General features: G+C 43.9%; 1 protein-coding gene across 1 annotated transcript in view; it reads left to right on the plus strand.

The window, feature by feature from the left end:
• TANC1 (tetratricopeptide repeat, ankyrin repeat and coiled-coil containing 1) overlaps window positions 1–20,379 on the plus strand; it is a 216,811-nt gene that overhangs the window by 166,914 nt on the left and 29,518 nt on the right. The window contains 4 exon segments of the mRNA XM_015411532.1: window positions 2,802–3,409; window positions 9,548–9,656; window positions 10,756–10,878; window positions 18,559–18,703. Of these exon segments, the coding sequence (XP_015267018.1) occupies window positions 2,802–3,409; window positions 9,548–9,656; window positions 10,756–10,878; window positions 18,559–18,703 (985 nt within the window).

Here is a 20,379-nt window from a genome sequence, read left to right on the forward strand (position 1 = left end):
TGCAGCCGCCCGGGCCTCGCGGTTCCCCTCCGGCCCGCCCGGCTGGCTCCGAGGCGGCGGCGAGGACGGCTGCTTCTCCCCCCAAGCGAGGCCGGCTGCTTCCCCCCCCCAAGCGAGGGCCAACGGCTTGCAGCCCTTCCTCTTGCACCCCTTCCTCTCACAGGTCCGGCTGGCTAGCTTCGAGGCGGCGGCGACAGTGAGGCCGGCTGCAGAGCGTTCCCTGCGCATGCGCAGGGAATGCTCTGTCAGTTTTGGGGGGATTTAAGTATCCCCCCATTTTTTTAACTTTTCAGATTTTTGTGCACACCTGGGAACCACCCCACGTGTGCACAAAACTCCCCCTCCCCCCCCCGGTGCCCCCGGTGCGCGGATTTAGCTATCCGCACACCAGGGGGTGACTTGGCTATTAGATATATAGATGGTGCAATAGGCTAAGTTGTGGTGGCAGCAATATGAGATACCTTTTGATAGGGGGAAGGGCCATGGCTCAGTGGAAGTGTCTGCTGTATATGTAGAAGGTCTGAGGTTCGGTTCCCAGAATCTCCAGTTAAAAGGATCAGACAATCAGATGATGTGAAAGATCTCTGTGCCTTTGGAAGGTAGTCATTCTGAAAATGTATGATTAGCCATTAGTTACATTATTGGGGAGGGCCTGTGGCTCAGTGGAGGAGCCTCTGCTTTACATGCAGAAGGTCCCAGGTTCAGACTACGGCATCTCCAGTTACAGAGGGGCAAGCAGTAAGCGATGTGAAACACCCCTACCTGAGACCCTGGAGAGCCACTGCCAGTCTGAGTAGACATGGACCAATGGTTTGATTCGGTACAAGGCAGCTTTGTGTGTGCTCATATGTGACAACCTAAAGCAGGTTCGCCAACCTTGTTGAACCGGCTACAAGCATGGGGAGCTTCAAGAGGGAATTAGATAAGCATATGGAGCAGAAGGACTAACAAGCTAACTCCAAAGCACGACAGAAGACAGGAGGGCCTGGCGTGATGTGGTCCATGGGGTCGCGAAGAATCAGACTGTGATTCTGCAACTGAACTCGACTGTGCAACTGAACAACATAGATAGGAACTCTCAGGCTGGGGCAAGTGATGCATTGTATTCTTGGTGCTTGGGGGGGCAACAGTGGGAGGGCTTCTAGTGTCCTGGCCCCACTGCTGGACCTCCTGATGGCACCTGGTATTTTTGGCCACTGTGTGACAGAGTGTTGGACTAGATAGGCCATTGGCCTGATTCATCATTGGCTTCTCTTATGTTCTAATGTTCTTATAAACCTTGTGGGCACTTCCAGAATTTTGAGAACAAGTAGTGGGTACCACAGCAAAATAGCTGCTGGGGTGGAGACTGATCACAATATGACTGGAAAAAGGCTTCATTCAATTGTAAAAAGTAGGAGAGTCCAGTCCTATTATGATACCTCTTGGTCTCTTTCTACCCTGATGAAGTAGAAGAAAGCCAGGTTTTGGTCTATGCTTTGGGGAAGAAGGAAGTGGTGATCAAGAAACAAGTCAAGAAATACTTTATTGGTATTTGGGGAGTATTTATTCAGCTGAATACAGATCTGAATTCAGCTACCAAAATAGCCACACCTAAATAAAAGCTGTCATTATTCTGCTTTTATTTAGGTGCAGCTAGAAGGCATTTAAAGAGACCACGGTGGTGCAGCTTGGCAAATGAACTCAGAAAGGATTTAAATTTTAAACTTGCAACTTGGTGAGTGAACTCAGCAAGCATTTAAAATGTAAGTCCTTTCTACATTATACCCTATGGGGACGGTCCCCATAGGGTATAATGGAGCCAAATACATTCAGGTTTTCAGAATATTACCTGAATCCCAATACAAACTCGATATTGGTATTTGGGAATATTCGGAATACCGATATTTTGGGGGTCCAATAGACCCAAATTGGGGGGAAAACTTTTTTTTTTGCACACCCTCGATCTCTAATATGCAACTCCTTTTACCAGGTTGGCATTTGCATTTCTGGTGGCCCTCAGAAGCCCTCTTGTCTATCAGTGCTACTGAACTCTTTTTCTTACCCATAGTAGGTCCTGAAACTGGGACTGAAAGGATTTTAGGCAGTGTTTCAACCTGTGCACCACTATGCAGCTTGGGTTAAAGGAGAGAGCTGCAGAAAGACTAATCTGACTAGCAAGCAAAACTCTCAACCACAAGAGACCAAAGCAGTCAGTATACCCATTAAGACTGCAGGTGAGGGTTTCATAAAGGCAGATGCTCTTGATGCCAAAAATCCCTTCAGAACTAGATGTTGGAGTGAGATGTTTTGGACTAGCTATCTTCACAGCAAGCAAGGCTGGAATGTAGAATGATCTCTTTTTCCCCATGAGGAAGCATCCAGTCATGCAATTTTCCCACCTGCAGTCTGAAATGTTACAGTTCAAGGTGGTCAGCTCTGTTGGTTTGAAGCAGTAGAACAAATTTAGAGTCCAGTGGCACCTTTAAGACCAACAAAAGTTTATTCAAGGTATGTCTTTGCACACGAAAGCTCATTACTTGAATAAAGGTGCCACTGGACTCTAAATTTGTTCTAATGCTACAGTTCAGTTACAGTTCTACCACCACCATCTTTTGGGATCTTGGCCAAACAGTTCACTGCTCACTGAATTCACAACTCTGATAGGGTTTCATCTTACTCCAGCATTATCTGCCGTAACAGCTTGTCTTTCGTTTTAACGCCTTCCCTACAGCTAACAAGTTTAATGCCATTTGTATTTCTATGAAATGTGTACCATACTAAATTATTTGTATTTTTTGTCTCTCATTTATTTAATACAGGAGTTAACCTGCTCACAACCTTTCTTCATGATCTCCCTAGATGATTTCCCTGACAACAAAGAAATACAAGCTGATCTGAATGCCTATATTCAGTACAGGATCAATGCGAGCCAGGATATTGTAAACAACATATCTCTGAATGGAAAAGCGGATGCCGCTATCATTGGGAAAGTGAGCAACCACTTGATCATGAGGAGCATGGGATCTTATCTCTACTTGAAACTGACCCTAGATCTCTTTCAGAAGGGACACCTAGTAATCAAAAGTGCCAGCTACAAGGTAGTCCCAGTCTCCCTCTCAGAGCTTTATTTGCTTCAGTGTAACATGAAATTCATGACTAATTCATCGTTTGAAAGAGCCCTGCCGGTGCTCAACGTGGCTTTAGCATCCCTTCATCCATTGACAGATGACCAGATTTTCCAAGCTATTAATGCTGGCCAGATACACGGCGAACAGGAGTGGGAAGAATTCCATCAGAGGATGGAGGCCCTTTCAGGGTTTCTGATAAAAAGGCGTGACAAAACGCGGATGTTTTGCCATCCTTCTTTCCGGGAATGGCTTGTTTGGAGAGCAGACGGTGAAAATACTGACTTCCTGTGTGAACCAAGGTAAACCGCTGTATTTATTTATTTAGGAGAGTTTTGTGCAGCTTCTCCAGAGTCATGCTTGATGTGGCTTGCAGTTAAAATAATATATTATCAATATAAAAACAAGCCAGAGACAGAAAAACAGAATAGAGTTTTCCATAAAATGGACATCACACCAGAAGATAACCATAAAACAGCTAGCAAAATAAAATTCCTAATTGAAAATCTGGCTAAAAGGGTATGTTTTGGCCCGATGACAGGTAAGCCTCAAGGGGGAAAGAATGCTAAATGTGAGGTGCCATCACAGAGAATGCCCTGCCTCTAGTCACAGAGTTGGTCTTCAGGTAATCTGGGCCCAAGCCTGAAAGATAATCAGCACTTTGAACTATTACCAGAAACAGATGGGTAGCCATTATAGATCTTTCCATGATATGTTCCCTGTTTATACACAGGGCTATTTTTGGGCAGGAAGGCACAGGAATGGAGTTCCGGCTGGCTTCAGAGTTAGCCATGCCCACTACACCCAATACCTCTGCGTGCATGGCTACAAAGGGAAGGCCTGGAGAGCGACCCTGCCCCCCGGCGACGCCAAGGTGGGCCAGGGGGGCCCCTGGAAGGATCAGGGAAGCCTCCCCGTGCCTTCCCCAGCATGTCCAAGGGCTGGCTTGCTGGGGTGTCCAGGCAAGCCAAGGGAAGGCAGTTTAAACTGCCTTCCCTTCCCTCCAAGGGCCAGCTTGCCCGGGCTCCCCGCAGCCATGGGCCAAGCAGGCAAGCCAAGGGAAGACATGGGAGTGTGGCCTAATATGCTACTGAGTTGTGCTGTCAGGGGTGTGGCCTAATATGCTAATGAGTTTCTGCTGTTTGGTGTGTCCTATTATGCTAACGAGTTCCTGCTAGGCTTTTTCTACAAAAAAAGTCTTGATGATAAAAATAGCTTCTCTGGTTTGTTTGTTTTTTAAAAATCCACTATATAAAATAGGAGGTTGTGACAACAGAAAAGCATTTGCTTAAGAAGATGAAAGAAAATGGCTGTTCTATTGTAGAGCCAGGTTGCTTTTTTCCTCTCAATTTCAAGCACACCTTGTACAATAAAATAAAAAATCGGAGATGAGGATATATACCCTTAAAGCGAAATTGTATCATATGTTGGCATGAAGCTATTATTTATGTACTTGCTCTGAAGCTTCATTCTAATTCTTTGTGGACTTCCCTTACAAATGACCTCTCCATTACTGGAAACTCTTTCAATTCTTATTTCTTCTTATGTGACAACAAATCCGTCTCAGGCTTATAGAGATTACAGCCACTGTTAGAGATCAGATAAACGTAGTTCGTGGATCCCTTAGGAAAGCCTTTATGTTCTTAAATTTCAGATTGCTTGTTCAACTGTAATTTGCAACTGTGATTGTTTCCCATTAATCATTTCTCAATCCAGTAAGTAGAATGTCTAATGGGATTATTGATGCTTACACAGGCATCCTTATAATTTGAAAATAGTTCAGATATTCACCCTTCCAGGTCTTAGGCAAAAACTTACTTCTTAAAGTTAGAGCCAGTACAAAAATTAATCAAGGGGGAAGAGTAGATTGCCTCTGCTGGTAGGTGTTTTTATTTCCTAGGCAAAAACACAGGAGGCGATGCTAAAACAATACGCTACAGTAATAGATTAGTTGGAACTCTTGCAGTTAGAAAATATGGAACCCATTGTGGGTGCTAGGTACCAGTCAGAAAACCATGTGACTGATGTTATATTCCCAATGCATCTTTGGATTTTATTATTTTAGAATAGCAGTTCCTTACACTTTTCGCCATGGCAGTTTCAAAATTAATTTGAGATGTGGTTTAGGAAGAGAGCCAGTGTCATTAGGAATTAGGAGACACAAGGTCAAATCCCCTCTCTGCTATGGAACTCACTGGGTAACCTTGAGCCAATCACTCTTTCTCAGCCTAACCTACCTAACCTACCTCAGAGTTGTTTTGAGGACCAAATGGAGAGGGAAGAACCGTTATTTTGAGGACCAAATGGAGAGGGAAGAACCTTGTGAAAACTCTTACATGAGCCTAAAGTAGCTCTTGGCAGTATGGCTTGTAGGAGGCAGCATCATACAAGCATTGTTTCTGTGCAATTCCATTTTAAGGATAGGACAATTGTTGTGTTAGATGGATTGGTTCTACTTCCTTAAAATTACACTAGATGATAATTATGATTATTTTTCGTAATTCTTGGAGCACTTATTGATGTACTAAGTGCTCTACAATCTTATTGGATAGTTTGCATTTTAAATTAGATTTTAAAGACAGTACACATTTCTAAATCTGCCATAAGTCATGATGATAGCATAAGAAACATTTCTTTTTCCATTATGATGAAATGCTTTCATTGGTATTGGCAACAGAACTGTGAAAGCTTTTTGTTTCAAATACTAAGATCTTCATTGTGTACTACTGTTTGGTGAGAAGCGTAAGAAGCTGACTATGTGGTTTAACAGTCCTGCTCTAATAGTTCTTCATCATCCTCACCTCCCTTTCTCTCCAAGAGGATCAAGACTCAGCCGTCCATTTAACATTGCTAACCAAAACTAAATAATCAGTTTGAATAACACAGTCCCCGCTTGGATGATCTTTTTATTTATTTATTTATTTAATTTATCGCCCAATCCCTGCTAATGCAAGGCTCTGGGCGATGTACAACATATCAAGTTAAAACATTAATAACACATTTCAAACAAATCAGAAGGTGTGTACTAATTAATCCAATTTCAAACTGCTGGCTGCTTCACGGGCAGGGGAGAGGAGGGCAAGGCAGATATAAGAAGCAGCAGGAGCGGAAAAGAGTGCCAGCTAGGATGGAAACCATTGCTGTCCTCAACCAAAGGCCTGGCAGACATCTGTGCCTTACAGGCCCTACGGAATTGAACAAGGTCCCACAGAGCCCTGATGGTATTGGGCAGAGAGTTCCATCAGGTTGGGACCAGGACCAAAAAGGTCCTGGCCCTGGTCAAGGACACCTGGATAGCTTTGTTGTTATCTGAAGAGCATCATGCTCTCCCATGGACATAGTGGAGGAAACGGTCCTGTAGACATGCCGGTCACTGACCACTCAAGACCTTGTACTTGACCTGGTATTCCCCTGGGAGCTAATGTAGCTGGCACAGCACTGGATGTATAGGTGCTGTCTGTGACATTCCCATCAAGACCACCACGTTCTGGATCAGTTGTAGTTTCTGGGTCGGTTTCAAGGGCAGGCCAGCGTATTTATTTTGATTTCTAGTTCCTCTTTCGAAACACCCTGGTAAAGTAAGGTCAGTAGATAGCTCTGGGATTTTATCGATGGGAGTCTCATCTGAGGGACCCACCCTAGCATTAAACTCCCCTCCTAAGAAAAATTTAGCTCTAGGAAATTTCATGAAGAGTCCTTCAAGTAGGTTGTGTAGTTCTTTCCCAGTTGGAGTAAAGAGCTTGTTTTGAGCGAAATGGAGGGCTATAAATAGAAATGAATACAAAGAACAGACCATTAATAATTAAGAGAACTGGTAAGGCCAGGGACGACTGACAGTTGATTTCTAAAACCTTGGCGTCAAAGGCAGTAGCTACTAAGCATGCTAGCCTGGCCGGGGGGCATTCCCCCCAATCCCTACAATAGCTGGATACATAATTATCTTATATCCAGGAAAGTAAAAAGGATGCTGCTCCCTGGTTTCTTGCAAAAGGATCACCCAGAATTCCCTTAGTTTATCTATGACCTCTAGATCCAACGAGCAACCCTTCCAGCCTGCTAGGATCCAAGTGAATACACTCAGAACCCCATTCTCATTCTTCGGTAGTCAGTTATCTAGGGGTAATGGTGGATTGACTAAAATAGAAGGACACTTAAGAGAAGACACTTGCAAGGGTGGGGGCAAATCAGGTATTAAGGGGGGAAAACAGGTCATCTAGCTTAGATGAACATTTAGGTGGGAACACTTGTCATATAATCAAATCATCTGCTAACCACTGATCAGTTGGGGATGGATCCTATCTGGGACTTGCTTTCCATCCAATTCCCTCTTTTCATTTGGCTTGCAAATTTCTCAAATTTTATTAAGAGCAATTGGGGGGACTAAAAAAAGAGTCAGGACCAGGAAACCTCTTTTGCTCAAAATGGGGACGACTACTGACATCCAAAGGAGCTGACTTCTTTTCCCCCAAGGCTTTAGAAAGTGGCCCAAACACCTTTCCCTGGAAGCTATCATTACTAAATGACCTTTCCCCCCTTGTCCTCTAACAAACTGCATAGCACTCACCTCCCTTTAATCAAATCCAGATATACTGGCAGACCACATCAGACACTAGTTTACATTACTCACAACTTGATATGTCTTCTAATCCAGAAAACCACAAGTAAAGCCATGAGACAGATCTTGTCCAATTCTTGCCTTCCTGCTGCAGCCCGCTGTGTTCTTCAAAAGAAGTATCTGAGGGCTGGAGGATCATTCAGAATGGTGTGAGATGTGGCAGGTTATGTAGTAGGAAGAAGAGACTGATTGAGATCTCCTGCTTACAAGGTGGGAGGGTTGGATTCAGTATGAAATTGTGTTTCGGTGGTGGTGGTGGTGGTGGTAGTAGGAAGTGCCGTCAAGTCATAGCCATCAAGGCAAGAGATGTCCAGAGGTGGTTTGCCATTGCTTGCCTCTGTGTAGCAACCTTGGCCTTCCTTGGTGGTCTCCCATCTAACTAACAACCAGGGCCAACTCTGCTTAGCTTCCAAGACCTGATGAGGTCGGGCTAGCCTGGGTCCTCCAGGTCAGGGCTGTGTTTCTCTAGGCAGGGCAATAGGATCTGCAAACATTATGCTGGAAGAGTTTTCTGTCATCGTAGCTTTAAAAAAAATGAAATTTGGGGTCAGGAAGGGAGAATGAAATCAGTTCTTAATCTAGATCCAACGAGCAACCCTTCCAGCCCGCTAGGATCCAAGCGAGTACACTCAGAACCCCATTTTCATTCTTCGGTAGTCAGTTATCAAGGGGTAATGATGGATTGACTAAAATAGAAGGGCTCTTAAGAGAAGGCACTTGCAAGGGTGGAGGCAAATCAGGTATTAAGGGGGGGAAACAGGTCATCTAGCTTAGATGAACATTTAGGTGGGAACACTTGTGGTCATATAATCAAATCATCTGTTAGCCACTGATCGGTTGGGGATGGATCCTATCTGGGACTTGCTTTCCATCCAATTCCCTCTTTTCATTTGGCTTGCAAATTTCTCAAATTTTATTAAGAGCAATTGGGGGGACTAAAAAAAAGAGTCAGGACCAGGAAACCTCTTTTGCTCAAAATGGGGACGACTACTGACATCCAAAGGAGCTGACTTCTTTTCCCCCAAGGCTTTAGAAAGTGGCCCAAACACCTTTCCCTGGAAGCTATCATTACTAAATGACCTTTCCCCCCTTGTCCTCTAACAAACTGCATAGCACTCACCTCCCTTTAATCAAATCCAGATATGCTGTATGGTGACCCTGGCAGACCACATCAGACACTAGTTTACATTACTCACAACTTGATATGTCTTCTAATCCAGAAAACCACAAGTAAAGCCATGAGACAGATCTTGTCCAATTCTTGCCTTCCTGCTGCAGCCCGCTGTGTTCTTCAAAAGAAGTATCTGAGGGCTGGAGGATCATTAAGAATGGTGTGAGATGTGGCAGGTTATGTAGTAGGAAGAAGAGACTGATTGAGATCTCCTGCTTACAAGGTGGGAGGGTTGGATTCAGTATGAAATTGTGTTTCTGTGGTGGTGGTGGTGGTAGAAAGTGCCGTCAAGTCATGGCCATCAAGGTAAGAGATGTCCAGAGGTGGTTTGCCATTGCCTGCCTCTGTGTAGCAACCCTGGCCTTCCTTGGTGGTCTCCCATCCAACTAACAACCAGGGCCAACTCTGCTCAGCTTCCAAGACCTGATGAGGTCGGGCTAGCCTGGGTCCTCCAGGTCAGGGCTGTGTTTCTCTAGGCAGGGCAATAGGATCTGCAAACATTATGCTGGAAGAGTTTTCTGTCATCATAGCTTAAAAATGAAATTTGGGATCAGGAAGGGAGAATGAAATCAGTTCTTATTTTCAGAGACCATGACATTGATTAGGACTTTATTTTAAGTTCTCCCTGTTTTGTAACTCTTTTTCTACAATTAGGAATGGGCATGCTCTCCTGGCATTCATGTTCTCTCGGCAGGAAGGAAAGCTTAACCGTCAGCAAACAATGGAACTTGGGCATCACATTCTAAAAGCTCATATTTTCAAGGTAGAAACCTACGTTTTATTTTGGTCTCATTTGTTTTGAATTAAACCTGTCTGTGGTTAGAGGAGTCTCCCCCCTGCCTGGTTGGCCCTTCAGGAAGTCAGCAGAGCAGGGGCAGGTTGGAAGCCCTTATGGTTGCAGTATCCCTGGGAAAGGAACCGGGGGTGTCGGGGGAAACGCTTGTAGCCATGGTATGACCATATATGGGGTGACCAGGATGGAGCTGGTTGGTCTGGGGTGAGCTTCCCAGTATGCAGGAATATACCCTTGGGTCAAGCTAGGACGGTAAGAAACCTTGCAGAGTGAGGATTAGGTGGGTCAGTCATTTGCTAGGGCAGGATCTTAAAAGCACAAACAAGTAGAAGCTGGAGGATGCAGGGTTTGGAGAGGAAGGTAGGAGTGCAGAAACTACCTACCTTTCTATCCCAGGCTACTTAGTAACCCTGTGGTGTAAAATAAAGCAGAGATACCCCAGCAAGATCACCTCTCTTTCCACCCCACCTTTGAAGACAGCCCACAGGGTATCTGGATTGCAGGCCACTCCCTAGTCTACTGCAGCTGGTGATGTGGACCACCGCCCCGCCCCCCACACACACATGGAGCAACCACTCTCGCGCTGCCATAATACGATCATGTCCTCTTATTTCTCTTCTCCTCCCCCCCACCTCAGAAACTTAGTTTCAGAAAATGTAGAATTTGAGTTTTACAGACTGTACAAAATTACTTCAGCTATGTATTTACGTGTGCACTAGACCTGAAAGTATTTAACCGTACTCCAGAAAACACCAGCGAAGGTGTTTGCCTCTAAATACAGATCTGGATATGGCTAGTGACTGATACGTTGGAAGTTAAGCACTGATTTCTGATCAAAACAATCATATGTGTTGTAAATTTGTTGTGGATTACTTCAAAACATATTATAAAAAGTGTTTTGTTAGAAGAACCTTTATCCACTGAAAAACAGTGATATATTTTCTTTTTTGACATAGTTTTGTAAACTTCAAAGAGGAATTTAGTGCAGTTTTTGTTTGGGCATGAAGTTGTTTTGAGAGACCTTTTGTAACCTCATCTTTTATTGTCACTGTTTGTTGTTGTCTCCTAGGGACTCAGTAAGAAGACTGGGATTTCTTCCAGTCATCTTCAAGCCTTGTGGATTGGCTACAGCACTGATGGCTTGTCAGCAGCCCTTGCATCTTTACGAAATCTCTACACTCCTAATGTAAAGGTGAGTGAGTCAAAATGCAGTGTGCGTTCAAATAGCTACTTATTTTTTGAAAAATTAGCTGAACAGCCCACATGTAAAACTAACTAATCCTGATGGCATTTCCTCTGATTTTCAAAGAAAAACCAACTTGGCCAGATCTGGCTGTGTTTCTGACAGCAGTATAATGTATGCATTTAGTAGCCATTTTCATGTGATAACTTTTAAGTTTCTGGGTAGACTCTGCATGTAAATGCCAGGCTAGGCACACCAGCCAACCCAGGACACTTAGCAGCTGTTTTTGTCAAACGTATAAACGGTTTTTCTCTTTCAAAGCATTTTTCCGAATTGCATTACAAGCATAGAGAGCTCGCACTGTACACAACCAAGTGTTCTTCTCCAGAGCTGTTGGGTGTGAGTTTGGTGGCAGAAGTGGGCAAATGTAATTGATGGCAATGTGGTAGAAGATGGTGGAAGTGGAACAGGGGGTAAAGGTTTCTTGGCTAAATTCTGATTTGTGTATGCAGGTGCATGCTCACACAAACTCACCATTACCTGAGGAAAGAAGCAAAGACAAGTGAACAGCCCAAGTGGTTAAGAGTGGCGGACTCTAATCTGGGAGAATCGGGTTTGATTCCCCACTCCTCCACTTGCACCTGGCTGGATGACCTTGGGCAAGCTGTAGCTCTGATAAGAGCTGTTCTTGAAAAAGAGCCGTTTCTGTCAGAGCTCTCTCAGACCCACCTACCTCCCAGGGTGTCTGTTGTGGGGAAGGGGAAGGGGAAGGGGAAGGAGTTTGTAAGCCGCTCTGAGACACCTTTGGGTAGTGAAGGGTGGGGTATAAATCCAATCTCCTTTCTGTTTGAGCAGAGGGGCTGGCATGTGCTTCTTTGGGAAAGGGGGAAGAACAAAGACAGAGGCTGCTCTTGCTGTGTTTCATCTGCACCTCACTTCCCCAATGATTGGCAGCCTGCCATCTTTGCAGAATAAGGCCAGTCTAATAGTATTAAAAAAATTAAAAAGCAAACATGGGCAGAGGAAATGAGAAAAGGAATACATCTTTTCTCTAAAAGCAGCCCTTAAGCATGGCCATTCACCTGTAAAGCAGGGTAGTGATACTTGTCTTTCTCTCTCTCTGTGTGTGTTTATTTATTTTTACATATTCATATAGTCCTGCACACACACACACATATATGGAGCATGTGACTGAATGTAAGCCTTTATCTTGCTCTGTGAAGCATTTAATTTCTTTAAAGCAAGCTAGCTGGCTGCTTAGTGAACAGCAAGATAGATTAAGTGGGGATTGGAAGAAAAATGTTGACGTGAATTGACGGGGATTGGAAGAAAAATGTTGACGTGAATTACATGGGATTTGTATGCTCGAGCACCCCTTGCCATTTTCTGTTTAAAAATGCCTCTATCAGGGTCCCAGCACCAAGGGAGGGAGGGAGGAAACTTCAGCCCCATATTTCCATGTACCCATTGTGCAAGGGGAAATATTACTGATCTGTAAATGGGGGGCCCCTTTCCCTTCACCTGCAGTGTGGTGAGAAGGATCTCCTGGGTGGGGGTGGAGTGGAATTAAAAGTGGGAATGTCTTTCTCACTGAAACCAGTGGAAACAAATATTGCATTAACAACCTTGAGCATGACCTTGCATTATATGCGGTGAGGTGTATCAAAAAATGTGGGCTGAACTGAATACGAGATCTGTGCATATATGCCTCCCATCTTTATGTCAAAATTCCAATGGTAGTCGCTCCCGTCTCATAAGTCAGCAATTCTGCCAGCATTCATGTATGCTAGAAGGCTTTGTGAAAAGCTTTTACTTAGGAGCAGTAGCTGAGGAGTCATATTATTGGCCTCTCAAGTCTGGTTTGAAAGTCATAGGAGTAGCTGTTTATCTTCTTGGTGGAAAGTGCTGTCGGGTCATAGCTGACTTATGGCGACCCCTTGGGGTTTCCAAGGCAAGAGACGTTCAGAGGTGGTTTGCCATTGCCTGCCTCCACATCACAACCCTGGTATTCCTTGGAGGTCTCCCATCCAAATACTAGCCAGGGCCGACTCTGCTTAGATTCCAAGATCTGACGAGACTGGGCTAGCCTGGGCCATCCAAGTCTGGGTGTTCTTACCATAACAAAAATGACTTTTTCAAAAAATAAGTTCCGTACACAAATTCATGCTGCCCTGCTATGCCAGGTTAGTCTGCAAAATATTGATGGTATCTTCACATTTTCAGACGAGAAACAGCTTTTCCATTCCATTCAAACATATGCATGTGAAAATTTTCATCTCTCTTCTCCCCCTCCCTCGCTGGCTACCAATACCATTGATTAATGGTACCAAAAAAGAATCTTGGGGAAATAAGATGTACAATTTGTATGTGAGAGACTCTGTGAGTGTTCATGGTGACCACATATTCCACAGAAAATCATGACATCTGTGTAGGCTATGGGATTGCTAGTTCCGGGGTGAGAAATACCTGGAGATTGGGGGTGGGGGGTTGGAGCCTGAGGAGGGCTGGGTTTGAGGAGGGGAGTGACTTCAGTAGGGTCCACCTTCCAAAGCGGCCATTTTTCCAGGCGAATTGATCTCTGTCGCCTTGCGATCAGTTGTAATAGTGGGAGATCTCCAGCCATGGAGGCTGGCAACACGAGTAGGGTATGGAATATAAAATGTTACTAATGTGTAATGACAGATAAAGACTTTCCCCCCCCAACATGCTATGAACATTTTTTTAACAGTATACGGAAGATCATAGTTAGTCAGCAGTTCACAAATGCTTTCATAAGATTACATTTCACCTTAAATTTATGCACATATTCTGTAGTCTAAATGGCATTTTTCTGGCATCCTTTGCTTACGTGTTGTCTTCCCTACAGAAAGAAGAGTGAGCTGGTAATATTCAAAGCACCTTTTGTTTAGAACGTCATTTTAAAGATTTATTTCAGACTAGCCTGATACCCGTGTTTCGCTACGGTATTTAAGTTCTGTAAATCCAGTTATAATACCGATGATGTGAAGTTTGAAATGTGACATTTGTTGTAGGAATTCTAGTGGAGAAGATTGTAGTGTAAAAAATGAAGTAAGACATATGTACTTTTTTTCTCTCTGCCGAAGGACTTCTCTATAGACCACATTGGTGGTTCTGCCCTCAGGTGCTAGGATCACCAGGCTGCTTGATAAGCTCACTCTGGAGCAGGCAACATAGAACTGTCCATTTAAGAAGCAGTTGTCTGTTAAGTCAATTCCTGCCACCTTCCACGAAAGGGAAGGCCTCTCTACTTGTGTTCCTGGATTGTTTAGCTCATATGGAGCTTCTGAGCACCTCAGGGTGATCTTGCTGGTACTTGGCCTGCGCAGCTCAGTGCCCCGCAGGAGTACTATGTGCAAATGTCCCATTCCTGATTTCCTCAACTGTCATTAGCTTTGTGCAGTCTCCTGTAACTGTTGGCCTTTTTTACCTCCGCAGCTGACCAATCAGAGAGTAGGGGGTGCAAGGAGGCAGCAGCCTGGCCGCCGCATAGGAATCAATGGGGGGAGCACATTTTACCCCTTTTGACCCCCTTAGGGGTCGAATTTCTAAAAATCACTTCTTAGTGAGCACCTATGCCATGGTAGGAGCGCTCTCCCCGAATTTGGTGTTTCTAGGTCCAGCGGTTTGGCCTGGGCATTAATTTTACGGTGAGGGGACTTTCTTTTATATATAGATGTAATAAAAGCATGGAGGCCATTATACCTATCTACTACATCGGTCTATTACATGCATCTCTTAAGCATTGTATGAGAAATGGAAATATGTCAAGCAGGTATCTTTGAGAGTTGTTAGTAGGAGGTTCCTTTTTATAGGTGTAGATTTGTCTTCAGTCATTACTATGCTCACCTGTGTAGAGAAACTGTGTGAGCAGCTAGAGCTTTCTTGCCAATTTTTGATATTAAATTTCCCATAGTTTGCGAAGTAACTGGGATAACTGACTAGCCATATCACAGGTGACAGCAGCAGGGATAGCACAGTGCATCATCTGCACATAGGATTTCTTTATTTGTGTGTAAGTATCACCTTTAAGGGGCGGGGAGATTTTAGTTGGCAGGTACAATTTTATTAATCCAGGCTTTCTGTTTGGTAAATGTCTAGATAAGTAAGGGTGCAATGTATTTGTAAGCAATAGTATGAATACAGAGCAAATGAGAGGAGGAGGAAGAGGAAAGATTGGAAGCTGCGTGCGTCTTATATTCTGAGGGTACATCTCGATGCATTTGTGATTTAATCAAGAATATGCAGGGTGTCTCAGATGTACAATACATTTATATTGAAAAGTATGACTTGGTTTAATTACAGTTCATTTGCTTGGTCTTTGGAGGGCATTGTCTTTGTCTTTTCCTCTGAAGTATCTGTAGTAAATCATTTTTTAAGTGGCACGTGAAATAGATGATCAAAATAGATTTCCCAAAGAAATATAGATAATTATGAACCTGTAAAGACAACATTATTGCCCTTGTCCTAAATATCTCAGTTCCTTAACTCCAGGTTTGCATCAATATTTATAATTCAAGCTTTACTTTTCATCAAGGGACTGCCCTCAAGTGGTTAATTTGGAAAACACTTATGAATAATAATCTTGCTAGGTACTTTTCATTGTGGTATATAGGTTTAGAAAAGAGGGTTCTGATTAATTCTTATTTTCATTGATTGATTTTGTTTCAGTAGAATAGTATTCCCAGCCTTTTTCAGCCTGCAGGCACCTTTGGAATTCCGACACAGTGTGGTAGGTACAGCCACAAAAATGGCTACTTGCAGGAAGTGGAGCCATCCACAGAATGGCTGCTGCTGCTTACCTTAAGTCAAATAGTGAAGATCCTTGTGCTGTGGTGAAGCCCCAGCAACATTTTTTTTAAAACCTGCACAGCCAATCAAATGCCTAATGGCCAATCAGAAGCCTTGCTGGGCAAAAGCCCCAGCTGTCCTCCCATCCACTTTCTAAAAACATTTGGCGGGCATCAGGAAAGGTGACCGTGGGCACCATGGAGGAGAGGAGATTGGATTTATACCCTACCCTTCACTCAGAGTCTCAGAGCGACTTACAAACTCCTTTCCCTTCCCCTCCCCACAACAGACACCCTGTGAGGTGGGTGGGGCTGAGAGAGCTCTGGGAGAACTGTCCTTGAGGGAACAGCTCTGAGAGAACTATGGCTTGCCCAAGGTCATCCAGCAGCTACAAGTGGAGGAGGGGGGAATCAAACCCGGTTCTCCCAGATTAGAGTCAGCGCACTTAACCACTACCCCCAACTGGCTCTCATGAGTACCACACTGGGGACCCCTGCAGTAGAATGATGCTAAGTGCTGTGTATAGATGTAAACTTTTGAATTACAGTCTTAGATAATCAATGTCGCTAAAGGAAAATGTTGCTGAATGTATACCATTTGGAATAATAGTCTGGTTAGAGAAAATGTCGTGTTGACAATGTAGTTGACTACTGTGATTTGAAAATGATGCAAGTTCTTGAATGATGGGATTGGTGGTTCACTGCCATCCTCGATGTTCTTGCCGCAGTATAAACTTCTTCCAAATAACTTAGGCAAGTGGAGCTGTTCTGAGACGTTCGAACAGTGGATGGATTGTAGCAGATTTTCTGATGGAAAAAGGAGGGGTCCTTCTGGACTATCTGGCTATGCCAGGATTGTAGACAAAAGGTACTCAGGATGGGAACTTCAGTGAGGAGGGGGATTGAGTGAGATCAAGTGGAAATTATGATATGATCCATTGGGGGGGGTCAGCCTCCAGGTGAGGCCTGGAGATTTCCTGGAATTTTTTTCTCTGGTGGAGAAAATGGCTGCTTTGGAGGGTGAACTCTATGGCATTATACCCTGCTAAAGCTCCACCCCCAGATCTCTGGGAATTTCCCAACCCAGAGTTGGCAACCTTAGATCCATCCCACAGCATCTCACTTTAAAGTTTGTGTCGCCGTTTCTGAATACGATCTATTTTGTAACAAAGACTATCGTGAAAGTTGAAGAACTTTATTACCTCACATCTGCTGTCTCTTACAAAATTTCAACAGATTGAGTTCTTAACACGTGTTTGACACACTTTATCTGTATGTTCAAATGGTGTATTTCTCAGGAACTACCGTAGAACCAATGGCTCAATCAGATTTCTTTACAATCTTGATTCTAAATTCAGGTTTGAATGAAAGGTCTCTGTGTGTTATCAGTTGCATGAATTGTGTGATTATTTCTTAATTTAACCAAGATCTCCCCCCCCCATACACACACACACTGCTTGTATAGCCAGGTCCATAGTAATTTGCTCTAATTTGACAAACTGATTTCAGCATTGTGTAATCTTGGCAAAACCTGGTGCCATTTCTTCCCTTTGGAAGTCATGTTTTAGGTAAAATGGAATCTTTGTATCTTGCCCTTAATGCTTTGCTTCAACATCTGACTTAAATCACTGTATTAGTGAGATGCATTTTGTGTTTCTTATAATGTCTGGATTTGCTTTGTTTTCCCCAAATCAGAACGTCCCTTTTCATAATAATCGTTGAATTTTACATCATATTCAGAACCACCAATATATACCTTTATAAGCCTCATTTTGGTTGGTTTTATTTTACTTAGATTAGCAGCGTAGTGGTTTGAATGTCACAGTAGGTCTAAAGAAGCCCAGGTTCAGATCTCCATTCTGCCATCTTGGGCCAGTCAGCATTTCTCATCCTAACTTCTTTCACAGAGTTGATGTGCGAATTAAATGGGTCAGAAAGAAGTGCCTGTGTCCCCCTGACTTCCTCAAAGGAAGAGCAAGATAAAGAGGAGGAGTAATATTATCAGGATCATGGATGTTAGAGGTAGAAAGCCCTTTCCCAAGTAAGAATGGTGCTTTAAAATGGAAGAGATTTTTTTACTTATTTACTTGATATACGTTCTGCTCTTTCTCACTGAGATTCAAGGAAGATCACACAGTTAAAACAATACAGTAAGAACAGCAGCAAACATCCAGCCAGCAGTGAATAAAACTAGTTTACAAAATTAGATAACAATGCACTAAAAACAGTATGAGGAATACAATGTAACAGAGCTGCAATTCAGAACTGCAGAATTAAGGCAATAAAAATAGTGCAACACAATTAAGGAACAAAGCAATGAAAACTGCCTAAATTTTCTCAGACACTGGCTATAACTAGGAGTGTGCGTTCGGCATAAACTGAACTGAATAAAGGTATTTTGGGGGTATTTATTAAGATCTGTATTCGGCTACCGATATGACTCAGCCTGAAAAAAGTGGATTCTTTTTTGGGGGGCTTTTATTTGGGTGAGCCAACCTCAGCCAAGGCAGCGCAGAGCTCTCAGCTCTCCACTGTCCCAGCTGATCCTTTTTTGCATCTACGAGCTGCAAGAGAGAATCAGCTGGGGCAGTGCAGAACTGGGGCTGGCTGGCTGGCTTGGTTTAAACCAAGCTGCAAGAGAAGCCAACCCAGGATTGGCTGTGGCGGCAGGAGCTGACAGCTCCATACCACCCTAGCTGTTCCTCCTTTGCTCGCAGGTTCGGCTGGGGCTCTGCTGGGCAGTCCAGTTTTAAGAGATAATGTGTCTGTTTTATCAGTTGTTTTGACATTTGTTACAACAAAACTAAGTTCAAGCATTGCCAAAACACAAGTCCCTTGATTCTTTAAAAGGTGGTAAATTAGATTTCATTTATCTTTCTAGGTGAGTCGTCTGCTGATTTTGGGTGGTGCAAATGTGAATTACAGGACAGAAGTTCTTAACAACGCTCCAATACTATGTGTCCAATCTCACCTCGGCCATGAAGAAGTGGTCCTCCTCCTGCTAGAATTTGGTGCTTCAATGGATGGTGCATCTGAGAATGGAATGACACCACTTTGTTGTGCAGCGGCTGCAGGCCATATGCATATAATTTCACTACTATGCAAAAAGGGAGCAAAGGTGAGTTAAAAGGACAGCATTTTGTTTCCAGCATGGTTTATGGTACAGCAGTGGGTGCCGTGCAGTAACATAGTGCAGCAGCATTTAAATCCTATTATTGTGTCCAGCATTTACTGGGATGCATTTCTTGATTTAGAATATGGTGCAGGAATTGGAATAAGGCAAACAATGCCCCAGAGGATGCAACCCCAGTCCTGAAAGTCAGTTAAAGCAGTTTCCACTGCCTTGTGGAATAATATGATTAATAATTTGTGTTATTGTGTGGTATAGGCCCATGTATACACTGAGCTCAGACTGGCAACACCTTCAAACTATCTCTTGTCATCTTAGGTTATCTGCCTGACTTTGACCAGAAACTGGCCTGTTTCCTTTGTTTGAAATAGCCTCCCTTAGCGACATCCGGTTTGTGGATTAGCGATGGCAGTCGCTCTCCCTGGACCTCGGGGGAACGATTAGCACACCAGCGGTATGGAGTGGTGCTACCTCAAGTGGCATCCCCACGGAGCCTTTGCGATAGGCTCCAGGCCAGAGGACTTTTGAGGGGTAGCCTCTTCGACGGCTCGATGCCGGAGAATCGAGGGTTCCCCCTGCCCTGATGGTCCTGCCGCTGCGTGGCCCTCGGGCACAAGCTGATTCGACCGGGACAAGCGCTGGAGATCGAGCGGAGCATCGAACATTGTGAGCAAGGTCAGAGAAATGACCAACAATGAATGTGAGTTCAAACTAAACAGAACATTTTAAAAGTGAACTCCCCCCCCCTGGGAAAAGGGGAGTGCAAAGAGGGACGCCTCTTATGCGAACGGACAGATAAGCGTAACGAAGAGGCAGGGGGGGAAACAAGCAGCGACTTTGTTTTGAGAGACTTACGTGAGCGCCGACATTGAGGTGACGATTTTTCGAGCCCGTGAGAAGCGGTTTGGAATTGTAAACAACCGTATAAAATGGCAGCCTCGCAAAGAAAGTTTAAAACGAAACCGGCGGGTAGTCAGAGCCCAAAACCAGAAGAGGGAGCAGACGTCATGAAAATGTTAGCGGATATGCTTAAGCCGGTGATGGAGGAACTCGATGGTATTAACCAGCAACTGACTTCGATGAATCACGACTTTGCATCACAGCAGCTCCAACTGGCAGAAACAGAGAAGAAGGTGGAGAATGCGACTGCGAGAATTAAAGAGATAGACACCACAAACAAGAAAATGAAGAAAATTATGGGGGAAGTTGAAACAAAACAAAACTTCCAAGAAAACCGTTTGTTACAGCTACAAATGGAAAAAGCCAATATGATTCTCAGATTTCAGGGAGCTCTTGAATCGGAAAAGGAGGATCTGAGAAAGTTACTCAGCGAGATTATCACTCCAGTAATAGGCTCAACAGCGGATGAAGTAGAAAAAGAGATGGAGACTGCCTACAGGGCTTACTCCAATTACATTAAAAAAATAGCCTGCCTGGAGAAATTGTGGTCAGATTCTCAAGAAGAGAGACCAGAGATGCTATTTTAAAAGCAACTTCAGCAACTCCACTGAAACTGGGGAATACAATCATTAAGACTTTAAAAGACATTCCATTTGAAATTCGCCAAAAGAG

Source organism: Gekko japonicus, unplaced genomic scaffold (assembly GCF_001447785.1).
Source record: "Gekko japonicus isolate JY-2015 unplaced genomic scaffold, Gekko_japonicus_V1.1 scaffold6, whole genome shotgun sequence".
Taxonomy (NCBI): Eukaryota; Metazoa; Chordata; class Lepidosauria; order Squamata; family Gekkonidae; genus Gekko; species Gekko japonicus.